The 18,163-nt window shown below is 46.4% G+C and overlaps 1 protein-coding gene across 1 annotated transcript; it reads right to left on the bottom strand.

Moving 5' to 3' along the window:
• Positions 1-528: 528 nt before the first annotated feature.
• On the bottom strand, positions 529-9,209 carry PCNA (proliferating cell nuclear antigen). Its single transcript, XM_077469478.1, has 6 exons — positions 8,869-9,209; positions 8,308-8,405; positions 4,161-4,228; positions 3,573-3,767; positions 1,871-1,994; positions 529-792 (listed from the first exon to the last, which is right to left on the bottom strand). Exons 1-6 carry the CDS (start codon positions 9,087-9,089, stop codon positions 713-715), a joined length of 786 nt encoding a protein of 261 aa, XP_077325604.1. The 5' UTR covers positions 9,090-9,209; the 3' UTR covers positions 529-712.
• Between the last annotated feature and the right edge of the window lie 8,954 nt (positions 9,210-18,163).

The following is an 18,163-nucleotide window of genomic DNA, read 5'->3' as shown; positions in this document are numbered from 1 at the left end:
TTACTAGAAAAATCTTTAGTCTTAACCTGTTCTATAACTGTATATGTTCTGATAAGGCACACAAGCAGGATTAAACCCAAAAGCAAAAAATGATATTTCAGTTTACCAATTCATATATGGCTGCCTTCATTTTTTTTGTTGTATTTTTATCTGGTGATCCAACCATTAAGCAATTTAACAGAAAGCTGTCCTGCAGATGTAGGAGCGAAAAAAGGTTAAGACAAAGCAATTTAAGATTGAGTGCTTACAACAATCATTTGTGAAATCTATCCCAGAAAGAAAACGCTTTTTGCTGTAACTCTAAGCAGTGTTAGCAATTTGTGTATTTAAATCTGCCAATACATATAACTACCCCCTCCCCCATGCTGCTGTTTATGTCTGTTGCTCATTCATCCAAACTGTAGGCACTGTGTCCAGCTCACCAGGTAAATAGGGAAAAGCCTAAAGCAAATGCAGCCATTAGTCACAACTGACAAGCTGCAATGTATTCTTTTTAGTTTTAATGACCAGTAACACAGCAAAGGTGGATCATTATTACAAAGATTTATTGACTTCATATGGCAGGTTTTACAAAGATTGAGTATTTACAGAAATATCTACAGACATGCCTAGAAGTACAGCCAGTTGGTTATCTTGGGTTACTGTCATTACAAGGCAGTTGCAAAGAGCTGTGATGTTTGGGTGACAAATATATAAAAAACACTATACAAAATTAGGAAGCTTCTTCATCCTCTATCTTTGGAGCCAGATAGTATTTCACATGACCCATATCTGCAATTCTGTATTCCACCACTGAAAAAATAAAAATTACACCATTAGACAACCTCAAACAATTACTTTCTAAAGACTAAACACATGAAACAAGGGATGCATTGAAAATGACCAACCGAATATAGGGTTCTCACATTTTGCCAATACTATAAAAAAGTACCAATAGCCCAAGAAAAAAAGCAATCGATTTTGGCGCAATTTGACCACGTTTATGGTGCAGTTTTTATAGGTCATGTTCAAAAACCACAACACTGGTGTGTTTTCAATTTTTTTAACCAACCAAATATGCACAGAAAAATGCAGCAAGTGGGATTTTTGACACCGCAACAGACCAATGTAAAGACATACAATTTAAAGTGGTTGTAAAGTCAGGTTATTTTAATGCATACTATGGAGGGGAAAAAAAAAAAAAAAGCAGCCTCCCCAATACTTCACTAAGCCTTCTCGGTCCATAAGTGTCACAGCCATTTGAGAATCTCCTGTTGGCTCCCACTGCTGTCAAATTCAGCTAGCCAATCAGGAGGGGCGGGGCCCTGGCTCCTTCTGCATGGACCTCCTGTTGCCTCCATAGCAAGCTGCTTGCTGTGGGGGAAATACAGGATGGAGGGGTCAGGAACACAGACAAGGAACCCAAAAAGATGATTCAGGGAGCTCTGATGCAAATCCAGAGCAGGCAAGTATGTGTTTCTATAGAATAAAGTGAGACTTTATTACTTTAAAGGTGTGCATTTTTCTTCAGCTTTTCTTGCATTTTTTTTTACAGGGCTACAAAAACTGCTCAGTGTGAAAGCAGCCTATTTGTCAAAGATGCAGATAATGGCTAAAAATGCATTTAAATTCATATTAAAGTCAAAGTACATATATATAAAAAAAATCTCTAAAAAAAGGTTTATTGCGATTTCAGCCAGTGCATTTTGTGTTTTCTGTTTTGGCCCAGAATTTATTTTGGCACACCACTAAGATCAACCCTGGCCTATCAGGTTAATTCTGATACAAAGTGACAATTTAGCTGAGGTAATGCTACAATGCAATAGAAGCAATGACCTTTACTACCAGTACAGCTGGTTAAAAACAAAGTATAAAATTTGCCATCACTAACCTAGAGGGATATCTGCCGACATGCTCAGTGTCACGGATGGAGACAGGGGTGTTGCTTTAGTGAAGAAATTCAGGTATCGCAAAGCAAACGTTAGCTGGACTGGCTCATTCATTTCTATTGTGACCTGTAGAAAGTGAAAACATTTGTCATGACCTAGTTAGAGGACAGAAAAAAAAAGCAAAAAAATAAATAAAAATGCTTTACAAGAATTTTTGCATTACTTCAACCTTATCCACTGCATAGTGTGAATGCTGTACTGCTCATCTTACCAGCAGAGCTGCCTGTGTAGTGAATTTGCCAACAAGCTAGCTGATAAGACAACTATATTAAGAGCCCCTTAAATATCACCTTGGCATTTGGGGTGACATGTTGCAGTTCTGGAGCTAGCCATCTTAAAGTAAGCATGTGAAAACAAATTTGAAACTGCCATTGTTGATGGTAAACAAGCAGCCAGTAAGTGCTGCAGTTCTCACTTCACAATCTAAGTTCTGACTTGGGACAAAGGACTGCTCTTAAAAAAAAAAAAAAATAAATAAAATAAAAATCTAAACCTTAGTGGCCACAGCAAGTAATAATCAGGGTAAATATAAAACTGCACTATTTGGGACATGCTGGTGAGCTCACCAAGACTGACAACTTATGTGCTCTCATTGTGAAATCATAACTTGTTAATTAGGCCGATGTATATGGCCAATTTTTTTAGTGGTAAACATTTCTGTCTGCTAGTTTCTCAAATGTTAGTAAATCTGGCTGCCCCCCCTCGTTAGCCTTCCTTTGGAAAGGGTCACCATATATTCTCACCACTTTTCACTCACAGCCTGCGCACCCATCCCCCAGGGTAACCTCCCTCTGGCATGCCATCTAATTTGGCACAGCCACATCAATTATAGAAAGTGAAGATTGAGTTCCTTCTGCACTATTGCAGGACTCAATGGAGCACAAGTGCAGGACTTCTAGTGCATGGATTCTCTATCCAGCCCCACATCGAAGTCTGTACTTTGGTATAGATCTGACATGGAAAGTCTACAGGAGCCCAAAGAATATATTTTACAAATGTGAAGTTAGCCAGAATTCTTATAGGCAAGCAATAGGCATAGTTGAAGCCTCCATTTTTCCTCAGTACAGGGTGCCCATAAATAGAAATAATACAGGCAGAGGTAGGTTGTCAGGGTGTTAAAAGCAAGGTGTTAAGTTATTTTGGTTTTATGACAAATTCCAATTAAAAGTTGGTGGAGGAATAAAGCAACTCAAACTTTATGGACATGCGAGTTTGCAGTGGGTACGGTAGGACTATATGGATATTCAGGTGCCTGAGGTGGTCAGTGCCAAGACTTCAGGCACTAAGCAGGGAAGGTTAATGTGCCAGATGGCAGATCACCTAAAGTTTTAGTGCAAACCATGAACCAAACACTCGAGGCATCAAAACTGACTTATTTCAAATGCTGGTTAGGAAAAAAGTCACCAGACCATTTTATCACAACACTAAATTTAAGGTAAGGAAATGAGTAGCGTCATTAAGGCATTATATAGTCAGATGACAATATTGTGATATCCTAAAATACACACATTCTTGTTTTTTATTTTAGAATCCCCCCCCCAAATCCTTAGCTTTGATACAATAGAACAGTTTGGACCCCTGCAGCCCATGTCACCAACATGATGCAAAAGCAATTACTGATTTCTACTCCACACAATCACTTACAGCTTCTTCCTCTTTATCAACATTTGAAGTCTGTGATAGCTTGACATTTCCTGTTCCCAGCTCCCCACTTGCAGAAAATTTGACTCCATCCTTTGCACAAGAGATAACAACTGCATCACCAATCTGACTGAGATCTCTACAGATACGTGCAAACTCTCCAGATGGCATCTTTATAACACAGCTATACTCTTGTTCCTGTAGGACAAAAAAAAAAAAAAAAGTATTAAAAGCAGATTCTCGGCCCAAAAGACATGCACCTGGCTCCAGCCCCCTTTCTCCCACAACTGATTTTTCTTTTACATATTTAATTCGTGTTGCAGAGCAGCACTTCCTTTCTCACCTAGGCAATATTGCACAAGGATGACAGATAAGGACACCCGGGTCCTTGTTTTTCCCATAAGCTCATGGATCACTGCATGTGCACCAAAAGGTTCTAACCAGGGCCTGAAAGCCAGGCAGAGCCCTTAAGCGCATCTACACACTGGGCAATCAAGGAGGCACAACTGGAAGAGTAACCATGATTGAGGATGTTCTAACATCTTCAACATGAAGTACAAGTTCATATTTAAAAGCATGACATTAACTTACCGGAATTCCCAACTGCTCAACATCTAAATCCATCAGCTTCATTTCGTAGTCAGAAACCTTTTCTTGATCTATAACACAATATGTCAGCATATTAAGCCTCTGATACACAGTGCAGATGAACTGCACATTTTATTCAAACAAAAAACTCAAAATATTTAAGTCTTGCCTTTTGTAAGAGCACATGACATTAAATGGAACTTGTAAGACAAATTTTAACTTCTTACCAACTGAGATGCTTACTCACATCACTCTGTATGCAAGCGACAGAACAAGTATGCAGGGACATCCACACTGCACTAGCCACAAGCTTGCAGTAGGTCACCAAGTCTAAAAGATAAATCATTCTTCCCAGATGCAGTCTAAACGGAATCTGCCTAAACTTTCTTGGGTGACAGTGCTGTATGGCAGGTATTGTGTGATGCCTCCAAATGTTATTCATTCACACATTTTTCTAATGCTCTTGGTGAGACTATCCCTTATTTTGTGTCCTGCTAATATGGGGCAGAAAGTAAATTGTTTCTTCAGTGGGTACGCAATTTCTCAGCTTCTGACAAATAAAAGTCAGACACTCTTCCCATTCTTCCAATCTCATCGACAATCAACAGGATTGAAGAAAATGTTTGAACAGGAGCAAAGTACAAAACCCTGACAGTTCTAAACTGTTCATTACTCAAATAAAAATAAAAAAAAAGGCAAGAGATGAAGTTATAACTAAGATCTGACCATCAAATGGTTGCTTTCCTTCCCACCTTCCTAGTTACTTCTATCCACAGCAACTGCCTCCTCTTGATTTCTGCAGACCAAATGACAGTGAATACACAGTAGCACTGATCCAACTGGTATAAGGAGTCTCCTTGTATACACATGCTACAAGGGTTCAAAAAGGATTAGTGTGATGAATTTTAGAACAAACCCATCCAAAAACCCAGCATGGCAACAACTTGAGTGTCACTGGAGCTAAAAAAAAAAAAAAAAAAAAAAAAAAAAAAAAAAGGTAATACACTCAAAGCTGCCATAGAGAACAATGGGGTTTGTAGCTCAAGGTCAGCAGGTATGGCTCCAATTCAGGACCTAAGAAGCACCTCAAAACCGATAACTGGAAGGGCAAATATCTATACAATGGTTCTGATTCATTCCCTGCTGTTTCCAAATCTAAAATGCTTTTAGAGTATACAATATCCAAAGATGGAGTATAACATCTCCAAAGATGGAGGTTAACAGGCAAGGCATGGTTTTGGACCAAGAAGTTTGTCGTCCTGTAAGTTAATTTTGAAAGGGTTGCATGATTGCTGTTAGCTATGTAGCAGCACCACTGATCTAGCTACACTACTACATATGCACTGCTATAGACCAAGTGTGCCCTGGGATGAAGTGCACATTCTTACTTAGAAGTACAGTTCAGGCTGGACAAACACCATTCTGTGTCCACCTTCAATCCAACCCACAGCGGACTATTTCTAGTATACCATGACAGGCATGAAATCAAAAACAGCCTGTGGAGCCACCTCATTCACATGGGGGGGGGGTTCCCCAGCATTGGATTCTGGCGGTTTCATTTGGGCATTAGACAGGTGCACTGTCCAGCAGCTTGCGAGACTGATTTTACACTGGGGTGGGCATTTACTGTAAAACACTGCTACTTTTACAGACGATTTACCATTTTAGCAGCACACTTAACTGTCCACTAGCAACCGAATAAAAGGTTAAATGCACTGCTGCCGAGCTGGAGCTGTGGAGGGGCAGTGTAGACACCACCCCAAAGATGCTGCTTGCAGAATTTTTAACATCCTGCCAGTGCATCGCCCCAGTGTGAAAGTACTCTGGCTTTCACAGTGTGCAGGGGAGGTGTTTTCAGGTGCTATTTTTAGCCTAAGCACCTGAAACACCCCAGCGTGAAAGGGGTCTAAATACGAGAGGCTGGAAGCTGTTGAGGCTAAACAGTGAACCAAGACTAATGTTTAGGACTATTTCTGTACTGGGCATTTGTCCCTGCTCTAAATGTGAGTACCACTAGGTGCACCATGCAGCTGCAATAGCAAGGCTGGGCAGTGCTCCTGTGCCTTACAACTAAAAATGACAGTCTCAGACAGGGGGCTTAATGATCAGTGTGCTTGGGGCTCAAAACTGCAGTAAACTCAAATAAAACCTGCACTGCAAGTTTATATTAAGTTAACTTATCTGTAGGTAGGCTGAAAGCTGTTCTAAAGCCCTATAGCACACATCCACCCACCCCACATTAAAAGTCAGCAGCTACAAATACTGTAACTGACTTGTTAGGACACTTACCTGTCCACAGATCCAGTGTTGTCATCACACAACCCAATTAAATCAGCACTCGGGTGCTGTCACCACCATCTTAGCCAAGAGAAATCAGCAGAGAAGCCTTGCAGCTTCACAGCTTGTTTCAGGCATAAAGCACACTGCGCTTTGTGATTGAACTGCAGTCTTCTGGGACCTTAGTGTCCCAAAAGATGGGGGGGGGGTAAGAATATGGAGTTGGTACCTGTAAACATATGTACCCCACCAAAAGGTGCCAAATGCGGCAGATTAGCCTTTTGGATAGAGCTCTGCTTGGTTTTAACCTTAATGCATTAAGGTAAAACATGTGTTGCAAAGCCCCCACCTACTTACCTGAGCCCAATTTAGATTAAGTTCTGTGAAGAGCATGTGCTCCCTCATTGAGCAGATTGATAGCAGCGGGAGCCATTGCCTCCTGCTGCCAAGTTTGACCAGGGAAAAGCCATGCTGTCAGACTTTTTGGGAGTAGTTGCTGCAGAGGAGCCAGTAGCCCCAGATGGGGGACCCCAAAAAATATCAAGGCTGCTCTATACAAAAACAAGTATGACATGTCTGCATTTTATGGAAACAAATAGCTTTACAACCACTTGAAACAGCTCTTACAGTTGAGTTCTACCCAAAAGTGGAACTTGCTCTTTAAGTCCTCACCACCCATGCATGTCATTTTTGGAGGGGGGGGGGGGGCTAGTTTTGACACACCCAGCTTCCACCTCTGATCCGGGTCATCTAGGCAACTCAAGCAGAAGTTCTCTGCCCCTCCCTACAATCTTCTGGTACACGTAACGGGTCCCAGATTGCCCGGTCACTGTGGCGCAGTGCAAACCCAGCTGTGAAGCCACAAGCTGTCACAGCTGGGTACCCACACTTGTGATGCGTGGGCTCTGTTGAGAAATGCCCCCCATCAAATCACAAATCGTAGGAGGCATCTCCTGATGGGAGATACCATTTCACGGCCACAATTGAAACAGCTGGTGGAGACTAGTTCTCACATTGTGCCTCGCTGTTGTGGGTCTGCTCTGCTGGTCTGGTTTTCTGTGTGGCAGAGCAGGTTTGCTGCGTGAAAGGGCAGGTCGCAACATAAAATCAGCAACACAGCCACTAGCCTCCTCCAGAAACAGCGATGCACAATCTGAGAACTACTTGTCCCGCGCTGATTGTATAGGTTTAACGTTTGCCCGTGAAAGGGTAGCACCCACCGAGATATACCTCCTACGAGGAATGCATGCACCCTGGTTACGTCAGACCAGCAAATCAGCTGTTCCGCAGGGCTCGTGTGCAGTACAAACCAGACATTGATCTCCAGAACACTGGAGAAAACCGAGGGTTGAGGCGGCAGCATTGTGGCGCAGGTGTTAAAAATCAGCAGCTACACTTTATATCTGCTGTCTTAAATATTAGAATGTCACTTTAATCTTGCAACCTTTAGGAGATATTCACACCAGCTATAGCTAACATTTCACATGTGCAGAACCTGCATTCAAAACACTGACTGCGGTGAGAAAGCAGAGTGCCATGCTGTGATAACATGCGCACAAGTGACTTCATTGGGGCCCGACCATTTAAATAGTGTAGAGTGAATTTGGTGAAAGACTTTCCTGGCACTGAGGATTTTTCTACCCCAAAGGACTTTGTGTCTACAGCTGAAGTTACTATTCTACATGAAAGCATGTGACATGGGTGCTCAACCTGGCTGCTGCAGAACTACAAGTCCCATCATGCCTTTATGGGGGAGGGGTGTAAGGCTTTTAACAATCAGCCTTGCAATGCCTCATGGGACTTGTAGTTCTGCAGCAGGTTGCATCTGACATGAATAGGTCATACTGGGATCATGCAGCCGCTAAGAACTTACTGGGTGACTCAAACACCATGGTGACTGTGTCTGCACTGTCCTCCGCTCTCAGTGTGATGATATCCTCACTGGCAGCACATTTCAGGATTTTGGACATACTGAAAGAAGAAAAGAGAAGTCATTGTACACAGCACATTCCCTCCATGAATTTCATACATTTCACCCAACATCCAATCACATCTCCGCGCAGACCACGGAGGCTCCGCCCACGTGTGATTTCCCGCGCAGACGGCTGCGCTTTCTTGGCGCGGGATTCGTGACGTCAGGAGTGCGCCCTGCCAAGTCAAAAAGCAAAAACGCGCGCGAGGCAAGACTAGGCTTGTCCGGGATGATCCGCCCACCGTATCACGTGACCAGCCCTGTCAGCCTATGACAGGCGACATCAGATAGGTTTGCGCTGTTCCATTGCTGAGGGATGGCGCCAACCCGTAAAGAATTAATGTCGCATAACACCCTCTAATCCGACCAGTGTACTACAACCCCCAACATCTACACCCCCATATGTAGCCATTACCCGGGAGTGCGCCATGCCTCTCTCCCAGCGCTGACCCCTCCTCTCACCTGCTCATCTTCACCCCGATGGACTGGTTGCGGTCACAGCGGTAAGTGTCGAAGCCGTCGGAGCGGAGGGTGAGCTGCACCAGGGAGACATGAGACGAGTCCATGCTCTGCAGGCTGATCCCGCTGGAGGTGATGTCCCAACACGCCTCATCGATCAGATCCTTCAGCGCCTCTAACACCTTCTTCAGGATGGAGCCCTGCACTAGTCTGGCCTCAAACATGGTGGCGGAGAAGATCCGGCGTGTGTCTACTGAGAGGACGATGAGCTTTTCCCGCCTGCTGCTCTGATCCCGGCACCTCGGATCTTCCTCCTTCCTTCTCTCACTCAGGCGCCAAATAAGCCCGGCAGCGCCTCCTCCTCCGCCTTTTACGGCGCCGGTCATGTGACCTGAAACGTCACCGGTTAAGGATGGCGCCAAATTCATTTCCCGCCTCATTGTGCAGATGTTCCTCCTCAGTGCAAAGAACAATGTCAGTGCTGAGGAGGATAGAACACTCAATACAACTACTCCACTGTGCATCCTAATACTGAGAGGAGGAGGAGGAGGAGGACAGAACACCCAACACACAGCTCCTACACTGTGCATTCTAATACTGAGAGGAGGACAGAGCACCCAATACACAGCTCCTCCACTGTGCATTATACAGAGAGGAGGATAGAGCACCCAATACACAGCTACTCCACTGTGCATACTAATAAAGTAAGGAGGATGGACACCCAACACACAGCTCCTCCACTGTGCTTCCTAATACTGATAGGAGGATAGACCACTCAATACACAGCTCCTCCACTGTGCATACTAATAAAGAGAGGAGGATAGACACCCAACACACAGCTCCTCCACTGTGCATCCTAATACTGATAGGAGGATAGAACACTCAATACACAGCTCCTCCACTGTGCATACTAAATACAGAGAGGAGGATAGAACACCCAACACACAGCTACTCCACTGTGCATTCTAATACTGAGAGGAGGAGGACAGAACACTCAATACACAGCTCCTCCACTGTGCATACTAATAAAGAGAGTAGGATAGACACCCAGCACACAGCTCCTCCATTGTGCATCCTAATACTGATAGGAGGATAGAACACTCAATACACAGCTACTCCACTGTGCATCCTAATACTGAGAGGAGGATAGAACACCCAGCACACAGCTCCACCACTGTGCATTCTAATACTGAGAGGAGGACAGAGCACCCAATACACAGCTCCTCCACTGTGCATTATACAGAGAGGGGGATAGAGCACCCAATACACAGCTCCTCCACTGTGCATTATAATACAGAGAGGAGGATAGAACACCCAACACACAGCTCCTCCACTGTGCATACTAGGGATGAGCCGAACACCCCCCGGTTCAGTTCGCACCAGAATTTTCGAACAGGCCCCAAATACGAAGGAACTTTAGAACCCCATTGAAGTCTATGGGACTCGAACGTTCAAAATGAAAAGTGCTAATTTTAACGGCTAATATGCAAGATACTGTCCTAATAAAGGGTTTGGGGACCTGGCTCCTGCCCCAGGGGACATGGGTCAATGCCTAAAATGTTTTTAAAAATGACCGTTTTGGCGGGAGCACTGATTTTAATGCCGATTAAAGTGAAAAAAAAGTGAAATATTCCTTTAAATATGGTGCCTGCGGGGTGTCTATAGTATGCCTGTGAAGTGCCACGTGTTTCCCGTGTTTAGAACAGTCCCTGCACAAAATGACATTAAACGGAAATAACACCATTTAAAACTGCTTGCGGTTTTAATGTTATATCTGGTTCCTGCAATATGGTTGAAAATCATTGAGAAAAATGGCATGGGTAGCCCTCCCTGCCCATTACCAGCCCCTTTAGGTCTTGTACGCATATTAAGGGGAACCCCGTACCCATATTAAAAAAAGGAAATGCGTGTGGCCCCCAGGCCCTATATACTCAGAACAGCAGTATACAGGCGGTGCAAACAAGACAGGGACTGTGTAGGTTTGTTGTGTTAAGTTGAATCTGTTTAGCCCCGTACACACGAGGGGACTTATGTCCGACAGACTTCCGAAGGAGTTCTGCCGGAGTTCCGACAGAGTTCTGACGGACTTTTCGGCTGAGCGGACTTGGCCACACACAATCACACTAAACTCAGACGGATTCGAACGTGATGACGTACGACTGGATTCGAATAAGGAAGTTCATAGCCAGTAGCCAATAGCTGCCCTAGCGTCGGTTTTAGTCCGTCGGAATAGCATACACACGAGCAAATTTTTCGAAGGGACCACGTCCGGCGGAGTTCCGTAGGGAAAATTTGAAGCATGTTCCATATTCTAAAGTCCGTCAGACTTTGGTGAATCAAAACTCCGTTGCAGCCCACACACGATCGAATAGTCTGACGGAATCAGTCCGTCGGACTTTGGATGTTGAAAAGTCCGCTCGTGTGTACGGGGCTTAAGTAATTTTCAACTGGTACATTTTTAAAGTGTAGCTCCAGTCAAAAAAACGATTTTTAAGCTTTTTGGAAAACATAGGGAAGGGTTATCACCCCTGTATAATTTGTTTTGTCGTCCATCTTTTTTCATCTCACTTGCTGTTGTCTCCTTCCGTTTGCAAGTAGGAGATGTTTGTAAATTGGATGTTTGAAAGTAGGGGCCTGCCCTATATGCTCTGCAGAAATGGCGGAACAAGGTGTTGGTTTTGCCACAACATTGTAAGCCCTCAAAGTGACTCTTGGTGGGAGCGCTGGAGCGCCCTGCTGTGAACGATTATATCAAGAATTGTAATTACATGCCATTGTTGAACAGTGGTAGAAAAATTGACCTTTGGTGGTTGTGGTGCTGGTGCCACAACACTATAAGTCCTCACCGTTACTCTGGGTGGGCACAGGAAGGGGCCCTCCTGTGAAATATTATATCAAGAATTGTAATTACATGTCCCTGTTAAACAGGGGCAGAAAAATTTGGCCTTAGGCACTGCTGCTGGTGCCACCACACTGCAACCTCTCCCATATACTCTAGTTTTATTGCAGGAATTAGCCCTGCTGCAAAGCATTGCATCAAAAATTGTACTTAAACGCCCCTGTTAAACAGGGGCAGAAAAATTGGGCCTTAGGCACTGATGCCGGTGCCACCACACTGCAACCTCTGCCATATACTCTAGTTTTATTGCAGGAATTAGCCCTGCTGCAAAGCATTGCATCAAAAATTGTAATTAAACGCCCCTGTTAAACAGGGGCAGAAAAATTGGGCCTTAGGCACTGGTGCTGGTGCCACCACACTGCAACCTCTGCCATATACTCTAGTTTTATTGCAGGAATTAGCCCTGCTGCAAAGCATTGCATCAAAAATTGTAATTAAACGCCCCTGTTAAACAGGGGCAGAAAAATTGGGCCTTAGGCACTGGTGCTGGTGCCACCACACTGCAACCTCTCCCATATACTCTTGTTTGATTGCAGGAATTAGCCCTGCTGCAAAGCATTGCATCAAAAATTGTACTTAAACGCTCCTGTTAAACAGGGGCAGAAAAATTGGGCTGATGGCATCAACCAGAACCAGAAATGTTCTTCCAACATATCAGCGGAGGAGGAAGAGGATAGACAATCAACATAACAGGACAGTCACTCTGCATCAGCATAGGCAGTCTTGAAGGGATGTGATATTTCAAAAAAAATTATTCTGTTAAATCAGCTTCAGGTGCTTGGTAGCTGTGGGTGATCCAAGACTGATTCATCTTGATGAAGGTCAGTCGATCAACTGATTCGGTGGACAGGCGCACCCTGTGATCGGTAACAAAGCCACCAGCAGCACTGAAGGTGCGTTCCGAAAGAACGCTGGATGCAGGACAGGCCAGTAGCTCAATTGCATACTGTGCAAGCTCTGGCCAGTGATCCATCCTCAAGACCCAGTAAGCCAGAGGATTTTCGGTGGGAAAGGTGTCCAAGTCTGACCTTGCCCCTAGGTATTCCTGCACCATGTAAATCAGACGCTGGCGATGGGTGCTGGAACCGATCATACCTTGGGGCTGCGGACTAAAAAATTGTCTGAAAGCATCAGTCAGACGGCCACCTTCTCCACCGCTCCTTCTGACCGATGCCTCAGCAACACGTTGTCCAGGACCAGGAGTTTGTAACCTCCTAGTCTCTGGGAACGCGTTGCACAGACCTTTCTGCAAGGCCTCCCGGAGATGTCTCATCCTCTGCTCCCTCTGCGATGGCAAGATAAGGTCGGCAACCTTACCCTTGTACCGTGGATCAAGAAGATTGGCCAGCCAGTAATCGTCCCTCTCCTTGATCCGAAGAATACGAGGATACTTCCGCAGGCTTTGCAGGATCAGGGAGGCCATGCAGCGTAGGTTAGCTGAGGCATTCAGTCCGGAGTCCTCTGGGTCACTAAGGACAACATGATCCGCAGCTACCTCCTCCCAGCCACGTACAAGTCCACGTGTTTCTTGGGACTGTAAATCATCACTATAAGACTGCTGCTGCTGCTGCTGCTGCTGATGCTGATACTGAGTGCCAGCCTCCACCTCCATGCTGACACAATCATCCTCCTCCTCCTCTTCCTCCTCCTCATCCTCTTCCTGTGTGATGGGTGACACAGCAGGAACACTGTCTGGATAAAGGGGGCCTTGAGAGGCAAGGAAGTCCTCCTCTTCCTGCCTCTGTTCTGCCTCAAGTGCCCTGTCCATTATTCCACGCAGCGTATGCTCCAAGAGGTGGACAAGAGGTACAGTGTCACTGATGCATGCACTGTCACTGCTCACCATCCTTGTGGCCTCCTCAAACGGTGACAGGACAGTGCATGCATCCCTGATCATGCCCCACTGGCGTGGTGAGAAAAAACCAAGCTCCCCTGACCCTGTCCTGGTGCCGTAGTCGCACAGGTACTCATTGATGGCCCTCTGCTGCGTGTGCAGCCGCTGCAGCATGGCCAATGTTGAGTTCCATCTGGTGGGCATGTCACATATAAGGCGGTTCTTGGGCAGATTCAACTCCTTTTGGAGCTCAGCCAGCCAAGCACAGGCATTAAATGATCGGCGGAGATGCACACAGACTTTCCTGGCCTGCTTCAGGACATCCTGTAAGCCGGGGTACCTGCCCAAGAACCACTGCACCACCAGGTTAAGGACGTGAGCTACACAGGGCACATGGGTCAGTTGTCCCTGTCGGAGGGCGGAGAGGAGGTTGGTGCCATTGTCGCAAACCACCATTCCTGGCTTAAGCTGGCGTGGCGTCAACCACCTCTCGGCCTGCCCCTGCAGAGCTGACAAAACATCCGCCCCAGTGTGGCTCCTGTCCCCCAAACAAACCAGCGCAAGCACGGCATGGCATCGTTTTGCCTGCGTACTTGCGTAGCCCCTGGAACGCCTACGGAGCACCGCTGGTTCTGAGGACAGAGCACTGGAAGAGGCCATGGAGGAAGAAGAAGAGGAGGGGGTGGAGGAGAGAGGTGTGTCACAACCAATAGTAGCATTTTGGAGACGTGGTGGCGGAACAACCTCCAACACTACTGCACCTTGTCCTGCATCCTTCCCAGCTGCCAGAAGAGTGACCCAATGGGCCGTGAAAGACAGGTAACGTCCCTGTCCATGCCTTCTGGACCATGAGTCAGCGGTAATATGCACCTTACCGCTGACCGCCCTGTCCAGCGAGGCAAGGACATTGCCTTCCACATGCCGGTAGAGAGCCGGAATCGCCTTCCGTGAGAAAAAGTGGCGTTTGGGGACCTGCCACTGAGGAACCGCACATTGTACAAACTCACGGAAGGGGGCCGAGTCTACCAACTGAAAAGGCAGCAGTTGAAGTGCTAGCAATTTAGCCAAGCTAGCATTCAACCGCTGGGCATGTGGATGGCTGGGAGTAAACTTCTTTCGCCGGTCCAGCAGCTGGGGCAGGGACATTTGCCTGCTATAATCGGACGTGGGTGTACCGCTAGCAGAGTTCCCGGAAGCACTTGGCTGCGACACACCTAATTCTACACCTTCATTCCTCTCAGAGCAGGTTTCAGAGAGGACTGAAGGTCTAGTGGGGTTGGAGATGCCAGCTGATGAGGAGCAAGGAGAGGTCCGCTTTGTTCTTTGGTGTGGGTCTTTGAGGTACGCTTGCCAACGAGCTGCATGGCAGGTCAACATATGTCTGGTCAAGCATGTGGTGCCCAAGCGGCTGATGTTTTGGCCACGTGAGATACGCTTGAGACATATGTTGCAAATAGCAGCGGTGCGATCTGATGCACTCGTCTCAAAAAAGGCCCACACCAAAGAACTTTTAGAATAACGCGCAGAGGCAGCGCTCTGCACAGGCGGAGCTCTGCGGTGTGATTCAGTCGGTGTGCTGCCCCTAAGCTGGCCCCCGGAGGGCATCCTGCCTCGTTGGACACGTGCCTCCTCCTCCTCCTCCTCTCTCTTTCCAGGCACCCACGTGGAGTCAGTGCCCTCATCATCCCCTCCCTCTTCATCGCTGTAGCAAACCTGGCAGTATGCTGCAGCTTGTGGAACATGACTGCCAGATTGCTGTCCTTCTTGAGCATCCCCTCTCTCTGCGCTCACGCTACTGCCTTCCTCTAGCTGAGTGTCATCATCAGAGCCCACAAAACACTGGGCATCCTCCTGGAGCATGTACCCAACACTGTGCTCAAAGAGTTCAGGAGACTCCTCAGGAGGACGTGGTGGGTCTAGGGAAGGAGTCACTGATGATGACATTGAGAGGAGGGAAGACGATGCGTTGGCAGCTGCTTTGCTAGTACCCTGAGACTGGGTGAGAGAGGATGAGGAGGTTGAAGAGGGCTTGGTCATCCACTCTACCAAGTCGTTGGCATGTTGCGGTTCAACATGTCCAGCTGCCGAAAAGAAGGACAAGCGTGTCCCATGGCCACGTGCTGATGACAATGCACCGCGTCCACGACCAGCACTGTTGTCTCTAGACACAGAGCCTGCTTGCCCTCTTTTATCGGCTCGCGCCTGTCTGCCTCTCCTTGCTGGCCTTCCAGACATGGTAATGGCCTGAAGGGAGTTGGGTAAAAAAGCAGTTGGGTAGTGTATATTGTGCTAGAGGCACACAACACCCACTAACTCCTGCAAATGCCTTTATTATAGAACACCAGAGATAAAGGGGTATATACAGATGTATACTGTGCTGTGCTGGAGGCACACACAACTTCCAATAACTCCTGCAGATGGCAAGTGGGCTCAAATAGAGAACAGCTATGTAGGTGGATATAGCGGTATGTACTGGGTACAGAGCACGCAGACAGCACGCACTATCTCCTAACACTACTGACTGCAAGCTCTATTATAAAAGATAGATCACTAGCTATATAGGTGAGGTGAATATAGCGGTGTATACTGCGGTCAGGGCACGCAGACAACAACCACTACACAACAGCAAGATCGAAAATCGTCCGAAAACGATCGGTGTGTACTGTGTTGAAGGTACACAGAACACCCACTAACTCCTGCAGATGCCTTTATTATAGAACACCAGAGATAAAGGGGTATATACAGATGTATACTGTGCTGTGCTGGAGGCACACACAACTTCCAATAACTCCTGCAGATGGCAAGTGGGCTCAAATAGAGAACAGCTATGTAGGTGGATATAGCGGTATGTACTGGGTACAGAGCACGCAGACAGCACGCACTATCTCCTAACACTACTGACTGCAAGCTCTATTATAAAAGATAGATCACTAGCTATATAGGTGAGGTGAATATAGCGGTGTATACTGCGGTCAGGGCACGCAGACAATAACCACTACACAACAGCAAGATCGAAAATCGGCCGAAAACGATCGGTGTGTACTGTGTTGAAGGTACACAGAACACCCACTGCTTCAGACGCCAACACACTACACGAGGCCGCCGCGTTGGCGGCCTTATATAGTGTGGGGCGTGCACTACACAGCCTGAGCTATGATTGGCCACAGGCATCCTGCCTGTTGCCAATCATGGCTCTCCTCGCTGCTGGCGCTGCGATTGGCCAAGCATGTGGGGTCACAGTGCATGCTTGGCCAATCATGAGCCAGCAATGCACTGCGCCATCGCAGTGCATTGTGGGCCGTGAGCGCCACACGAATTTGGCGCGAACGGACCAAAATGTTCGGACTTCGCCGAACGGACGAACAGCTAATGTTCGAGTCGAACGTACGTTCGACTCGAACACGAAGCTCATCCCTAGTGCATACTAATAAAGAGAGGGGGATAGACACCCAACACACAGCTCCTCCACTGTGCATCCTAATACTGAGAGGAGGAGGACAGAACACTCAATACACAGCTCCTCCACTGTGCATACTAATACAGAGAGGAGGATAGAACACCCAACACACAGCTACTCCACTGTGCGTACTAATAAAGAGAGGATGATAGACACCCAACACACAGCTCCTCCACTGTGCATTCTAATACTGAGAGGAGGAGGACAGAACACTCAATACACAGCTCCTCCACTGTGCATACTAATTAGGGATGGCCGAACGGTTCGCCCGGCGGTCTTTTCGTTGCGAATTACGGCTGTTGCCCGGCGGACTTCCGTGTTTACTGTGTAAAAGAACTTTGACCTATGATGACACATCCATCATGGGGTACAGGACAGCCAATTGAGACATTACAGCACATGGACACTTGGACATTCCCCCTAACTTATAAATAGACCCGATCCGGCGGCCATTTTACATTCTTTCATATGTCACTATAGGGAGAGGTTGCTGTGTGGAGCAGGGAGAGACTTCAGTGACCCAAATCGCTAGCTATTTGGTCCACAAAAGTTCTTTTCAGTACTGGTATAGGTGTTAGGTGTAGTTCAGGATATAGGTTTGAGGCACTGTGATTGTTGCAGCAGCCTGTCTTTTGTCAGTGTATAGAGAGGGACAGGACGCTGTGTGCAGCAGGGACAGTCAGTTTAATCATCAGCTGCTACTATTAGATCCACAAAAGTCCTTTTCAGGACTGGTATGGTAAAGTAATACAGGATATAGTTTTGAGTGCTATTCAAGTTATTGTTCCAGCAGCCTGTGTTTTGTCAGTTTAAATAGGGACAGGCAGGAAGCTGTGTGTGGCAGTGAGGGACAGTCAGTGTAATCAGTAGCTGTTACTATTAGGTACACAAAGGTTCTTTTCAGGACTGGTATGGTAATAGGCTTGTACACGTATAATATTCTTTCTTCCAAATATAGAAAGAATATTATACTTGACTGCTGCCCTTCTGCTGCAGTAGTCCTTTATCAGTATAGGGACTGAAGTACAGTCTGCTAATCATTCACAACCTACTAGTTCCACAAAGGTCCTTATAAGGACTGGTAAGGTATAGGGTACTACAGTACATA

This window comes from Lithobates pipiens, unplaced genomic scaffold (genome assembly GCF_037356315.1).
Source record: "Lithobates pipiens isolate NorthernLeopardFrog02 unplaced genomic scaffold, aLitPip1_a1.2 Scaffold_8, whole genome shotgun sequence".
Taxonomy (NCBI): Eukaryota; Metazoa; Chordata; class Amphibia; order Anura; family Ranidae; genus Lithobates; species Lithobates pipiens.
Note: the sequence above shows the minus strand (reverse complement) of the source record. Positions and strands in the feature narration are given on the sequence as shown.

Coding starts and splice junctions, on each gene's coding strand:
- PCNA (XM_077469478.1), bottom strand. CDS start 9,089: ATGTTTGAGGCCAGACTAGTGCAGGGCTCCATCCTGAAGAAGGTGTTA. Junction 4,229..8,307: donor CATGGTGTTTGAGTCACCCA/GTAAGTTCTTAG, acceptor ATTGTGTTATAG/ATCAAGAAAAGGTTTCTGAC. Junction 3,768..4,160: donor TTGAGCAGTTGGGAATTCCG/GTAAGTTAATGT, acceptor TTTGTCCTACAG/GAACAAGAGTATAGCTGTGT.